This window comes from Ambystoma mexicanum, chromosome 12, assembly GCF_040938575.1.
Source record: "Ambystoma mexicanum isolate Mex_15411 chromosome 12, UKY_AmexF1_1, whole genome shotgun sequence".
NCBI classification, from domain to species: domain Eukaryota; kingdom Metazoa; phylum Chordata; class Amphibia; order Caudata; family Ambystomatidae; genus Ambystoma; species Ambystoma mexicanum.
In genome coordinates this window covers 402686396-402702034 of record NC_090936.1, presented here as the reverse complement: position 1 = coordinate 402702034, position 15639 = coordinate 402686396, and the positions used below count along the sequence as shown (strand labels likewise).

The 15639-nt window shown below is 45.1% G+C and overlaps 1 protein-coding gene across 1 annotated transcript in view; it reads left to right on the top strand.

Annotated features, from left to right (window-relative positions):
• The window catches only part of TMTC1 (transmembrane O-mannosyltransferase targeting cadherins 1), a 1779343-nt gene that overhangs the window by 332576 nt on the left and 1431128 nt on the right, over positions 1–15639 (top strand). Inside the window, exon 3 of the mRNA XM_069628531.1 lies at positions 5259–5332. Within this exon, the coding sequence (XP_069484632.1) occupies positions 5259–5332 (74 nt within the window). The remainder of the gene's footprint in view (positions 1–5258; positions 5333–15639) is intronic.

Here is a 15639-nt window from a genome sequence, read left to right as displayed (position 1 = left end):
GAGGGCCGGGGTGATGTAGTTGTATCCGCGGAGACCCTTGATGAGGCACGCATGTAGGACACTTCTCAGGGGCAAAACGAAGAACGACGGGAGGCCTTCGAGGAGTGCATTGCCCTCCTCCAGGTGGGGACAAATGCCCTTTGTTTAAAGAAGATGTTATTTCATGAAAGAACATATTTTATTTTGGAGAACATATTGTACTTTTGTCATTCATGTAAATTGGATGTAATTAATAAGGCTTCCACCCCACGCAGTGGGGGCAGCCATGGCCGATAATGGCCCGCCAGCCCGAGCCAAGGTAGGCCCGAGCAAACCATGGCCTCAGTGCTGTGGGCCATATCTGACCATGGCCGCCCCCCGCCCTGTGTGGTTGAAAGCCATTTGCACCCAGTGGATGTGAATGTTTTTTTTCCCTCTGGAGATTTGTGCTGCTTGCGAAGCCAATCTCCTGAGGGGGGAAAATGAAAAAAAAAATGGCCACTGCCATAGAGAAAAGTGACTAAGTCCCTTTTCCATTTCGATGGTGGCTGCCGGGAGACTGGAGGAGAGCTGGGACGGAGCACAAAGCTCTGCTTCAGCAGGTAAGTGGAGAGGGAGGGAGGGGATGGGGAAGGGGTTGGGGTTATTTTGGGGGAGTGGTGAGGTGGGGAGACAACAGGGAGAGGCTCCCTGTTGCCTCCCCTCATTAAACACAAAGAAATGAAATGGTGGCAACTGGGGAAGAGCTTTGGGTGATTAGAAGAGCTGGGGGAGAATGTTTATTTTCGCCCACTGTTTCATCCACCAAATTGGCTAAACTTTCTTCCCCGGGTGCGAATGCAGATTTTGCCATTAAAGAGCCCCATGTGCTGAGGATGTTCCCCGGCAATGTTGGTTTGGGCTGACAAGTGATCAGCCCTGCCTGCTCTCTGGGTAAAGACCCATCACTCTCTTCCACTCAGTCATCAGCCACATTTTGATGCACTGAAGCCTCGAAGTGTGGCAAGAAACTGCTGCTCAAGCACCATCGCAGCAGGAAGTGGAGGCAGGGCGCTTATCCTATCCTCACAATGAGGTACTCCATTGCACTCCCCACTCTCGCCGGCTTCTCCACAGGCAGCCTCATCGCACTCATCACTTATCGGAACACCAAGCTAAGGCGGGTTGGGGACTTGGGGAAGGCAACCACTAACTTGGCACCCATGGCGCATCGAGCACTCTTCCTGTCCACTTTTTCACGACTACTGGCATGTTTATTAATGTTATGCTTTCCCAGCGTGCTCCACACCATACTTTTCAGCTGTCTCAAATGACTGTTTTGGACCTCTGCCATATACTTACTGATCTGCTGCCCCCACTGGCATACTCGTCAGCACGCAGGAATGTTGAGCACCTTTGACAAACTGGTGAACAATCAGGCATATTGATAATCCCCCTGAAGTGTAGGGCAGCACCTTGCCATTTGTGGCAGCACCATGGCATGTTAAGCATTACCCTTATATTATTGGCAGCATCTCAATATTATTGGCACGACCTTTGAACTCAGTTACGCATTGGCATAATGGAATCACACTGGCACATTCCTTTATTTCCAGGCCTGGAATTCTGGTGGCAAAGTGGCTGACACAGGAAGAGTGATGGGTGTTTTAGCTTCCGGGGCAGTATGTGAAACTCGGGGGCATAATGGGAAAGAGCGAGCAGGAATCTGGCATCTGCCGCTTAGGTGACCCAGTAAATAGTGAAAAAGGTGAAGGATGCTGTTCACTAAAAATGATCTGCTGGATATTTGGACCTTGATGCAAAAAAAAGGGATGAAAACCAAGTCCCTGATGATGCACTAACGACTGTACAAACCAAAGTCTGTGAAAATATTTGGAAATGTTTAATTTGTTGTGTTTTGTATTTCAATCATGTTAAACAAAAGAATTGTACTAATGTGCAAGATGACGTGTTTCGTTCACAATCTGTGCGCCTTACAAGGGACATTTCAATAAAAGTAGTGAGAGTGGAAAATGGCTTTATGTTTCAGGAATTGGGATTTAAATGAACCCAATAAAGTGAATTTCCCCAGAAAGCAGAGTTCCGGCGCATGTATATTACAGTTATGTCTGTGAAAAGGCAAACGGCTTCCGTTAGGGACTCCTTTGCATCAGAAAGATGCAAGTGTTCCTCTCACCTCTGGTATACACATTGGGAAAGTCGGTTTTTCCGCTTCCGGCCATTTTGTGGAGTGCACCATTTGTTTATCTCAGGAAGCATGCATTGGTCGAATGGGGCTTCAGCCCCGCCCCCCTCCTGCAAATTCTGGGTCGCTATTCTGGCTAGAGCCCACTCACCTGCAGTAATGTCATGAGTAGCAAGGCCAGCTTAAGGGCAGGGCAACCCCGGTGACCGTCCACGATGCCGGTAGCCCCCCCCCCCCCCCGCAAGCCAGCTCAGGGGAGTCTTTCAAGGTCTCCCCCAAGCTGGCGTGATGGGAGAAGGTGCAGGAGGCACCCTATTGAAATGTAATGCCACCCGCTCTCGAGAGCGGGGCAGATATTATAACTATAGTGCACTGATGCTTTCGCATTGGAGCCTATTAAAAAATGTGGCGCCCCCTGCCTGACCAGACCTATTTTAGTTTTTCTACCAGGGCTGCTGCCGCTGCTAAGGCCGGCGCGGGGGAGCAGGACAGGATAAACGGTGCCCAGGGGAGGGCGCTGTTAATACAACGCTGACAATTACTTCTGTAAAACATTTCACTGTTAGCAGCAGCACATTCCTCATGCACACATAGCTGGGTGATTCAAACCGTGATGGGACGTTTCTGACTGAAAGTATCTCCCCACACAGCCCAGTGTAAGGCACGCTCCTCGAGCCATGAGAGATGGAGGTGAAAGGGGTTTACCACTGCCACGGGTCGTTGTTGCATGCAAAGTGATATTGATCTCAGCACCATGACCGCTTATGTATTTGATTGAAGCAGGTCTGCAACCTGCGACACTACAGATGTTTTTGACTTTAACTCCAATGATACCTGCTCATTGCCTTTGACTAGGCTGGATGGGAGTTATGGTAGAAAACATGTGGAGAGAAAAATGTTGCAGACTCCTGGTGAATATACATGGTAACATCTGCTATGGTCTTCTGGCACTATGAATGCTGTCGTTATATGGAACAAAACTACAATAGAGCTCCTTTGCGGGAGAGTGAAGTGTTGCAGGTCTTTTTTCCAATGGGAAGTGCCAACAAGTTTACATTTTACAGGGTATGCAAGGTTACATGTCTTTCCATAGATTTCTTTGCATCGAAAATACTTTCCATTTAAACTTTTCCATTGAAAACTTTACCATCGAATCACTATTAATATAATTAAAAGTGGACAATTATCGTAACTGTTTCATCTAAATGAATAGATGGTAAAGTTTTTAATGGAAAATCGCTAATACTACACAAGTAAGAAGGAGCTGTCGAGTGCTGAAATCGCTTCCATGCGGTTAAGCACTGGACAGCTCCCTCTAACTTGCGTAGTGTCACAGAGTGCACTTGACACTTTTATTTTTTAATGGAGGGGTCCCCCCACCCCCCAAATAAAAAATAAAAGTCCACAGTCCAGTCAGAGGGAGCTGTCCAGTGCTGAAATATATTCAATACAGTTGCAATGTATTTCAGCACTGGACAGCTCCCACTAACTAACTTGTGTGGTGTTTATTTTTTTTATTACATGGGTTCTCCTCCAAACCCACGTTTACAAAACAGAACCCTTTCTCCCACCCAAACATGAATACATCTATTTTTTTAAAGATCCATAGACTCTTTCCATTGAAATGTAATGAATGAAATGCTTTTCCATCGAAATACAATGAAAAATATTACAATGAATATTCATTTCGATGGAAAAAGTGTCTATGGATCTTTTTTCGATGGAAAGACTGCATACCTGTATGCAACTCATCCTGCTAATAGTATTATTCCACAGATATTAACACTAGGTGCTGTACTCAAAGGCAACCCCCTCACCCTCGCCATGTCTTCCCTGCTGGTAGCGCATGGCACCCAGGATCCTTACTCAGTAGGGATGCAGCCATTTCTTGTGCTCATGTACTGCCCTTGCAGGGGAGCTGGAGTGGGGAAGGCGGAGGTGGAGTGTGTTCCCCCTTCTGGCCTGGAGCAGTGGCCAGTCACCAGATAGGGAAAGTTCATCTGGGCACCATAAGCACATTCATGGATTCGCTGCTAGGAAGCAGGCACGTCGTTTTTGTTTACTGTGGCAGACGTTGAAGAGCTGGATCATTCCCCCCTTCAGGAGGAGGGCTTCTGAAAACTGTCACTTTAGCCAACGTAGGGTGTCCTTATGACTTATGGCGCAGCCAGGCGGTACACGATACTGAAGTTCTCTTGCAAATTTGACACTTTTTGCAGGCATTTTTTACGCACTTACTGGTATCGCGTCCCATGATGTTGTCAGTGTCCAAGGACATATGATGCCACTTCCTCCAGCCCCTATCATTTCGGCTAGTGACACCAGGGCCTGGAGCAGTTGTGTTCCGTGAGAAATAAACCTACATTAATCAAGCAAATGTTGTTAAACACAAATAGGGTTTGTGGTTATCTAAGCATCGAACTACCACTCGGAAGTGACTTGCAGGTGGTACAGCTAAGTTGCATGCATACTCCAGCAGGTGTCATTCTGCATTGTATCGTAGGATATCGGTCCACCTATTACATATTAACTATACCCAATTACACACACCATGGTCTCATGGTATAAATGTGATGGTACCAACCAGGGACCTGTGGGTTTTTAAAGAATATCTGCCCTCCATAAAAACTAAATAAAGTTGAAAAAATGTTTCATTTGGAAGACAGACTTTATATGATACGAAGGCATCAAAACACAACCAAATATTGGTCTCTTTGAAGAATTATCTAAAAACAAGATCATATGAATCAAAAGGTGGGACTACCATGACCAAGGGGAGATTTGGGTGTTAGACTACCCTTCAGGTCCAGCACGTGGATATCATTCTGCATGGTCTCCATCATGAGATTTCTAAAGAAAGACACCTGGACCATCTGCTGGCATGTTCCTTACTAAGATGTCATATGATCTATTGCCATCATTATCAGATGTATTCATGAGAAAGAGACTGCACAATCTGACACTTGCATGCACTCTGTCATTTGCTCTTTACCTTATGCTGAATTAATGTTAGTCAGCGGGGGAGGAGAGGGGCTTCAACTTGTTGTGATGTGTGGGGGACTGTGACTTACTTCTGTTACCTTTTCTTTTGCAGGTTACAGGGATTGTAGGCAGAGCGGACGTACTGGCAGGTCTACTCTTCCTGTTGACTTTCCTGTCCTATAATCGGTATGTATCATTTACTTTTTTTAACTCTTCAAGAAAATATTTAGTTTTTTTCCCTAAGGCATCTTGGAAAGGTGTTTTTTGTAAAACTTGTGCCTCAGATCAAGAGAAGGGAAAAGATCAATTATGTACTCGGAGTGAATAAAGAAAGGAAGACAAATGTCCTCAATAACTTTATTATAAATGGCAAAGAAAACACCCAAAGTAAAACTAGAATGCAGGAAAAATATAAAATAAAAAAGGCAGCAGATATGAGGCCCTTATATCTGCTTAATGAAGATATTGCCTCTCTGCAACAGACAGTAAACCAAAATCATCCAAGGGAACAAGGGAAAGCTTTAAACTCCATCCTTTTAATACCAGCGCTATATTGCACTGGTTTGCCAGCATAGTGAGCCTGTCCGGGTGCGGTGGTGGGGGGCAGGGGATTATGGGAGAGCCCTGCAGTAACAATAGTGTTTTTTTAAATGCTTCCAACTGGGCATTTACGGCCTATTTTTCCAGGTGCTTTGGCTAAATCGTCATAGCTTTTTGAATTGGTTCTGGATGCTGAGGAAAGACTATAATGTTTTACCTATGAGCGCTGAACATTTTGTGTCAAGTCTGGTAGGCGTATCTGGTGCACAGGTGACAATTCCCTATGCCATAGAAGAATAGTATCTAATATTTGTTCTGGCCCAATGGAAAGATATCTTACATCGTGTGCTTTCTCAAACAACACACATTGGGCTAGTATTACTGGCCAAATATTGACAGGCCATTTTGAAAATAATAGTGGTAATTAAGGATGACCAAGAGACATGTATGCAAAAACAAGCCCTATGGGGCAATATAGGAAATAAAGATCCCCCTCATTGCCCGTTTCCAGAATGCCTTATTTGTATATCCTGAACAGTTTGCAATACGGCCAGTAAGACCTTCATACTCTGCTTCCATTGGTCCTAGTAGGAGAGCTTAAGTAGATCCAATTAGGCCCTGCAAGCACACAATGGGAAGATTGCATTATACCTAGTTAGCAGCTCATGTACAGATTCTATTAAGATCACCTAGCACAACATAGCCTCATTCTGTCATTCTCGATTCGTGTAAAATAGTCTGCTTTCATTGGTCCTAGTAGCACAAGTAGATCCCACAAGGACTGCAAGCACACAATGGAATGATTGCATTATACCCAGTTAGGTCATGTACAGATTCTATTAGGCTGCCTTAGCACAACATGGGCTCATTCTGTCATGCTCTGTCCTTGTAAAATAGGCTGCTTGGTCCTATTAGGAGAGCTTACGTAGATCCAACAAGGCCCTGCAAGCACACAATGGGAAGATTGCATTATACCCAGTTATCAGGTCATGTACCGATTCTATTAGGCTCAGTTAGCACAAAATGTCCTCATTCTGTCCTGCTCTCTCCGTTTAAAATAGGCAGATGACATTATGCTTGCTTCGCTAATCTTTGCCATATTTTATCCTGTCCTTTATCACATCCCTCCTTTTTCTCTCCAATCATATCTTACCTTTTACTGCAGTGAGGGGACAGGCCAAACCTTTAACCACTTCCATGTTCAGAGCCTACATCCTACTCTGATGCTGCCATCCAACACAAGGCGCATATGCACACTGCATTCCAAAACCTCTAAAAATTCTGCTTTTCACTACCTCTTCCCCACGTTCCCTTTCCTGCTAATCACCCCACCTCTGCTGGTCCTTCATGAATTTTCACAGGAATCGACTCCAGCATCCCCCCTCCCCCGTGGGCCTCCTACCTGGCGGCTGTGCATCCCACCCTGGGATTCCTCTGCCCTAGCACTAAGCCAGCAGCCTCCTCCACTGGCACCCATTGGCACTTCACTCCAAGGCTCTTGCACTTCCCTCCTGGGCTCTCACCTGCACTTGCCCATACTCTTGCAATTCCCTTCTGGGCTCTCACCTGCACTTGCCCATACCTTTCACCCCCCCTTCCCTATCTCCCACACTTTTCTTCACTGCACTTGCATGTCTGAATGTCACATGGCCTAGTAGGACCATGGTGGTTTATTTACTGCTTTTTGCCTTATTATTTACTCCCCTTGCTCCCGCCGCACTTGCCTTGTGGTGCCTAGAAACACCATCTTGTTGTACAGGTGTCTAATAAATGCTCAAAACATAAATAAATAAATAAAGCTGTACTTGGTACCACCAAATACCCTCGGTTTTCTTACTGAATAAAGATCCAACCCACGGCTACTCTGATACTAGATAAATGCTTCTGAACAAATTATGCATTATCCTGATGCATTTTGTGAATAATGCATAACTTGCATCCATTTGCTGAGACTACTGTGGGGATGGACAGGAGCAGGTAGCAGAGGACACCAGGGAAGCACGGGGGGCTGATGTTTTGGTGTGTGGTGAGCAAGCCATGCCACAATGACCCCGGCTCCCTGACCCACCCTCCCCTTCTGCCCCTAGACTGATAGGGGATATCCTGGTTTTTAGAGCACCTGCCAAGGGGTGTTGCCTTGTTTCCTTTCTTCCAATCACTGAATGTAAAATAGTATGGCCAGTTGGTGGGCCTTCCAATCCTGATTTTAAAAGGTGTGATTTGCCAATAATTCCGACATGGAGAGAGACTCTCTCAAAGCCCTGTGTCTGTGTAGCATTTTCAAATGTCATCATCGGGCACATTCCTGTGTTCCACAGTCTAAAAAAATCCAATTCATTAATCAACATGCCCATTTAAAATTCTATGTTTTTAAGTGTTTCTCTCATGGCTGTTTCCTAACATGACCACCTTCTTAAAAAATGTGAACATATCCTCCTCATAAAAACCGCACCATCAAATTCAGGCTTTGACCTATAGGATGCATGGTTTGTTGATGTCTTCGAGAAAATAGGGCTTTACTGATAAATAGGTATTTTGCCGATATGTTCTGTTATGTCGTGTTGATTTATACCACGAACCGCTAACAGCCAGGGGCAGTCTTCAGCCACTCACGTGACTCTGCAATAAAATGGAAGGGGTGTTGTTTAGTAAGGGTAGAGGGATAGGATAGGTCCAGAACCAGGGGAAACTGGCGTCTGTGTGTGTTGGGTTGCAGCTGGGTTGATTGCGTGCATTGGCTTGTTGTATCTGTAAGGGTGAGGCCAAATGTCTGGGGTGTTTGTTATAAGAGAATGTCGGTTATGTTAGCTTTGGGTTTGTGTGTTTTGTTTCTTTAAATTGTCTGGTATTTACGGTTGTGGTTGAACGCACTTGCTTGTGTATCCGTAAGGGTGAGGTCCGATGCCTGGGTGGTTTGTTGTGTGCACATGTATATTATTTTGGGTGTGTGTTTTATGTGTTAAATTGACTGGTATTTAAGGTTATGGTTGTGCACAATGGCATGTTGTGTCCGTAGGGCTAAGGTCCAGTGCCTGGGATTGCTGTTTTATGCAAGTGTTACTTATTTTGTGTGTGTTTGGGTGTAGTTTGGCTAACCCTTGGGTGTGTACAGTACAAGGGAGGTGTGCAGGAGGGAAGCAGGAGTGGGGTGGTTAGTACATTGGGTACTCTCAAAGTTCTTCTAGGTGGCTAATCTTCACGATTCTATCTAAATGTGACTCAAGGCGAGTCTTAATGAATCTATCTACTTGTAACGCATGGTTAATCTTCTCAATTATATCTAAATGTGACGCATGGTTTATCTTCACAATTCTATCTTAATGTGACTCAAGGCGAGTCTTAATTAATCCATCTACATGTAACGCATGGTTAATCTTCTCAATTCTATCTAAATGTGACGAAGGATTACAGAACGACTAACATGCATAGACACCTAGTGTAGTTCTTTGTTTAATGCTAGAATTAACCAATATGGAACCAATAGGAAGCTCATAAAGAATCATCTAAAATGCTTTCCTCCAGACGGCACCCATAAGTAGGCCAATCACATTCATAAACAAAGACTGAAATCATCTATGCCATCTCAGTCTGCCTAGTAGAAGGCAGAGAGGCAGTCTGTTGCAACTGATCCTCGAGGCTTGGGATACTCCATCACTCAAATAGCTGAAGGGTCGTAAAACAGTACACAGCTAAGAACCAACCCTTCCGAAACACACTGGCAGCCAGTTTAAATCTTGCAAGCAGCAGGTACTCAAATTCCAAAGTTGGGTTTGGGCACTCTCACCAGTAATGAACTTAATTATTGTCGATCCCTGTACTGCAAATGTCCCAAAATGCAAATTAGTTGGGTGTCGAGTTTTCAAAGTACTGCAATCTAACTGGCATCATCGAGAAAGCTCGGAGGCAACTAACTCTAGTCTGGGGAGCCTTTGATTGGTAACTGGACAGGTGGATCACTCTTTGTTCAACAGTTTGCTTAGGCGTGCCCTGTCCATGCATTGCATTAGTCATGCCCAGCCCATCCATGGCATTAGTCATGCCCAGCCCATCCATGGCATTAGTCATGCCCAGCCCATCCATTGCATTAGTCATGCCCAGCCCTTCCATTGTGTTGAGAGGAACCCAGTCTCCTTACATGTTCTGATAGCTGTTCCAAAGCACACCTCAACTTGAACACTACCTCCCCTTCACCCTAAAACATCTCAAGAGTTTCTCCAGTTTGGAAGAAGTGCAGAGAGACAGTTGAATTCACTGCTGACTCTTAAGTGCATCAAATCAAATGAATGCGCATCCTTAGGCCCGATGAGCTGGCTTACATTTTTTTGAGCTGGCATTTTGGTCGTCATTAAAATTTGGCCAAATACTTTTTACCACCCTCGTAATTCCATTGTGAGTCGCGAAATACCTCTGACAGTATTCAAATGAGATACTGCCAGAGAATCACAAGTCTGATTTGTAAAAGGAAAGTCCACTAATTTGTACCTTTGCCATAATGAGAAAGAGCTTTTCTTCGATACTTGAAAGATTTTGTTTTTAAAAATGGGACATATCACGGTGTGAGAATGTGGGCATGTCTGAAGCCCGCTGTCTCACCTCATTACCCATTCGGAATGGGTACATTGTAAAGCGGAATATGTTTACATTTTCAAAGGGTGTTCTCCTTAACATACAGTTAGAAATAGTTACATTACCTAAAGTACTTGTGGAGAGTCCTATTTTTTCCTGTCCTAGTAATGATTAAGATGATTTTGTATTAGGTATTAACATCCACCTATCAATCTTGTCCCACAATTGTAGTTTATTTAGTTACCTAAAGATTACCCAGTGAAACATTTCACACAATATTGTATGCATGTAAGTAGGTGATTCATGTACCACAAAGCTACCCAGAAAGCAACACAGCATTGCACAAAAACGGATAGGAATCTTGTGGGGGGGGTGAGGGGGGGACGCCTTGTCAATCTATGGTCCATATTTGTCAGTGAAGTGCTCCTTGAAGAGCAGGCTTTTCAGTTCATTCAGAATCACAGGTGGGAGGGAGCCAGCGTGATGTTAGCAGGAAGGTTACTCTAGAGTGTAGGAGTAAAGCAGAAGAATGCTTGTTTTCTGGTCGTCTCTTTCTTGCACTTCTTGGGTTCCAGTCCGGAGATATCTTAAAATGACGGTTTTCTGATCTTCTCCTTCTTGCGCTTCTTGGTTTCCAGTCTGGCGATATTTTAGAATGGGGTCTTCTCCTTCTTGCGCTTCTTGGTTTCCAGTCTGGCGATATCTTAGAATGGGGTCTTCTCCTTCTTGCGCTTCTTGGATTCCAGTCTGGCGATATCCTAGAATTGGGTCTTCTAATTCTTGCACTTCTTGGTTTACAGTCTGGCGATATCCTAGAATGGGGTCTTCTCCTTCTTGCGCTTCTTGATTTCCAGTCTGGCAATATCTTTGAATACTTATTTTCTGGTCTTCCCTTTCTTGCGAGTCTTGGATTCCCATCTGGCGATATCTTAGAATGCTTGTTTTCTGATCTTCTCCTTCTTGCACGTCTTGGATTCCAGTCTGGCAATATCTTAAAATGCTTGTTTTTTGGTCTTCTCTTTCCTGGGCTTCTTGGTAACCAAACTAGTGATATCTTAAAATGCTTGTTTTCTGGTCTTCTCTTTCTTGCACTTCTTGGATTCCCATCTTTTGATATCTTAGAATGCTTGTTTTCTGATCTTCGCCTTCTTGCACGTCTTGGATTGCTGTCTGGCGATATCTTAGATTTCCTGTTTTCATTTCTTCTCTTTCTTGCACTTCTTGGATTCCAGTCTGGCAATATCTTAAAATGCTTATTTTCTGGTCTTCTCCTTCTTGGACTCCAATCTGGCGATATCTTGGCTCCTGGTGTAGCATTGACCTCCGGAGATGGTGATCTTTTCAGATGTGTATTTGTGTAGTGTATGACAATTCATTCTGCTAGGGTAGCAGGCCTTCGCTGCATATAGGAAAACCGTACCCGTTTGATAACTCTCGCCCCTCTGTGTTTCTGTTCATGTTCACTTATCACACAGTGCATTAATTACATGCCCACACTTGCCTCCAGGATTGGGAAGCATACCTATTCTGGAGTTTGTTTGGGCGGAATAAATGAACCACATTCCCTGACAACAAAGTGCCTCCATACTGCAGAGGGTTCCCTTGAGCACATCTTAAGTCCATCACACAGCTATTTCTTAAATCTTTCTTCAAGGGAATACTCCATGCTCCTACAGATGCCTTTGGCTGTCTGCAGCCAGGATCTGTCAGGTGGCTTGATTGTCGTGAAGAGTATTGAAACCTCCGTCCCCAAGTACAACAGAGAGAGAATACAAGATTACTCCCTATGCGATCATTGAGGCCACAGGTGGGTAGTTCTTGCAGCTCGGATCCACGGGAAATGTTGAAACCCAAGGCAGCTGTAAAGAAAATCTTTATTAGCAATCAACTGAGCACAGTACAAGCAAACAGGCAGAATAAAGATGTACATCACCCGCAGGAATCCACGAGCGCTCCTCCGGGCCATAACCCTTCCAATCCACCAGGTACTGCAAACCCCCTTTGAAGATACGAGAACCCAGAATAGCAGACACTTCAAAAACATCCGGGGAGGAAGGGGAAACTTTAGCACCAGGGGAACGAAGACGGGTAGGACCAGGGCAAGGTTTGAGAAGAGAGACATGAAAGACTGGGTGAAGCCGCCATGAAACCGGGACTCGAAGGCGAAAGGCCACGGGGTTGATTACTCGGGAGACCACAAAAGGACCAACGAAGCGGGGCAACAACTTGTGGCAACCCTGTAGATGCAGATGACGAGAAGAAAGCCAAACTCTATCCCCCACAGCAAACGAAGGGGCCACAGAACGTTTCCGGTCTGCGGCAGCCTTCATGGAATCCTGGGCTTCTTTGAGGTGCAGCAAAGTCTGCGCGTGGACAGCCGAGATGTCTCTGATGCAAGAAGAGGCAGCCGGATTACCAGAAAGCGAAAAATCCAGGATGGGCAGGATTTTAGGGTGCTGACCATACAAGACATAGAAGGGAGAGAAACCAGTGGCAGAGTGCACCGCGTTGTTAAAGGCGAATTCAGCCATATGCAAGATGCGAAACCAGGATTGTTGATGCTGGAGAATCAGGCAACGCAGATACTGCTCCATGGTTTGATTAACCCTCCCGGTCTGTCCATCCGTCTCCGGATGGTAGGCCGAGGAGTAACGTGAATCGATCCCCACTAATCTAGTCAAGGCACGCCAGAAACGAGAAGTGAACAGAGGACCCCTGTCAGATACCAACACTGATGGTAAACCAAAAAGGCATACGATGGACTTGAAAAACAATCCTGCCAGAACAGTAGCAGAGGGAATGCCCGAGCATGGAATAAATCATGCCATTTTGGTGAAAGAATCTACCACAACCCAGATGGAATCAAAACCTTGAACCCGGGGATGGTCCGTCACGAAATCCATTGTCACGGTATGCCAGGGCCTCAGGGGTATGGGAAGAGGTTGCAGGAGACCCGACGGTCGTCCTTTCCTATGTTTGGATTGGGCACAAACAGAGCAAGTGTTAACATAGCATTCCACATCCCTTCTCATGGAAGGCCACCAACACCAACGTTGTAGAAGCGAAAGTGTTCTTCGCTGCCCAGGATGTGCATGAACAGGGAGATCATGGGACCATTCAAGAGCCAGATTACGAATATCAGTGGTGGGTAGAAACAACTTGTTCTGAAAGAAAGGCAAACCGTCTTGTAATACCAAATCCCAATCTGAAAGTAAGGATGGGTGTGTAGAAACCCACTTATGGACCATATCCAGCAGAGTCCGAGAAGGAGTACAGAGGCATATCACATGTTTCTTATCTAGCAGGGACTCCGGATGGTCTGGCAATGAAACCCCCCCAGGAGAGCGAGACAAAGCATCAGCCTTACCATGAACGTTACCAGGACGATGCATGATCTGGAAATCGTAAGCGGCAAAAAACAGATGCCACCTAACATGTCTGCTATTTGAGCATTTCAGAGAATCTAAATCGCGTAGATTCTGATGATCCGAGAATACGTCACCCGATGTTTTGCACCCAGGAGATGGTGACGCCATACTTGGAAAGCCTCTTTGACAGCCAGAAGTTCTTTTTCGGTCACTGTATAGTGACACTCTGTGGGTGTAAACTTCTGGGAATGAAAGGCGACTGGATGCAAGCGTCCAGTAGAGACACATTCTTGAGACAGTATTGCCCCTAGGGCGAACGAGGACACCCCGCCTCAACTATAAAAGGGAGATCACTGTCAGGGTGTTGGAGGACAGGAGCAGTGGTAAATGCAGCTTTTAGGGTATCAAATGCAAGTTGTTGATCGTTGGACCAGTTAAATGGAATTAGAGTGCTGGTCAAAAGAGTAAGAGGTGATGCTATGGAAGAAAATCCAGAAATTAATCTTCTATAGTAGTTAGCAAAACCCACAAAAAGACTGTAAGGCTTTAAGGTTGGTGGGGGTCGGCCACTCCAAAACCGCTTTGACTTTGGCATGGTTCATAGTGAGACCATCAGGAGTGATGTGAAACTCTAAAAATTCAATGTTGTCAGTGTGGAATTGACATTTTTCGGGTTTTGCAAAAAGGGAGAACATGCATAAGCGTTTTAGTACCTCCCTTATGTGTATGATGTGTTCCTCTTGAGACCGTGAAAAAATGAGAATGTCATCCAGGTAGACCACCATAAATACATCCAAAATATCACTAAATATTTCATTCATGAAGCGCTGGAATGTAGCAGGCGCATTGCAAAGGCCGAAAGGCATGACCAAATATTCATATAATCCGTAACGAGTGCAAAAGGCCGTTTTCCACTCATCACCCTTTCTCACACGTACTAGATTATATGCACCTCTGAGATCCAACTTAGTGTATATTGAAGCATGCGTGAGGCGATCCAATAGGGGCGTGATGAGAGGAATAGGATACCTGTCCTTTTTAGTAATGGCATTTAGACGTCGGTAATCAACACATGGGCGAAGGTCTCCCTCCTTCTTTGGGACAAAGAAGATAGGGCTGGCTGCTGGAGATGAAGATGGACGTATGTGACCCTTAAGTAGGGATTCTTGAATGTAAGTTTTCAAGGCTTGTTCCTCAGTAGGAGATAGCGAATATATACGACCCTTTGGGACTACAGAATCTGGTAGTAATTCAATAGGGCAATCGTACATCCTATGAGGTGGAAGGATTTCTGATGATCCTTTATCAAAGACATCCAGATAGTCTCGATAAGGCTCTGGAATTGCCTCAGCTACAAGACCAACAATGTGCGTGTCTGCCAAGGTAACAGGAGGAGATTCCAAAGTGAGTTGTGAAACAGTACTGAGAAATTGGACTGGAGTGCTCTCAGTAGAGGGTGTAGTAAGGCAAAACTCCTGGCAAACTTCTGACTCAAAGAACACAGAACCAGTCTTCCAATTGATCAAAGGGTTATGCAGACGCAACCAAGGGGTGCCCAAGATAAGGCCATATTGAGGCATGGATATCAAGTCAAAGCTAATGGTTTCTTTGTGGTTAGTTTGTATGACCAAAGTAAGAGGTGCTGTCTGTTGTTTAACTGGGCCAGAGACTAATGAACTCCCATCTATGGTCTGTACGGGTTCTGGTCGGGTCTTGGCGATAAGAGGGAGATTAAGTGTGTGGGCCATATTGATATCGATATAATTGTCAGTGGCACCAGAATCAATGGAGACAGTTACTGAATGTGAGACCTCAATACTGGGATGTAACAATGCATGTACCATCACAGGTCTGATGGTGCCAAACGCAGGTACCTGATCCAGGGAGTGACTTATAGCGGTCGAACCCACCCCCGGGTCTATGGTCGAGCTGCCCGAAAACCCTGAGCTTTAGCCTTTGTGCGACGTGGACATTCTTTCACAAAGTGACCAATCAACCCACAATAATAGCAAGCATTGT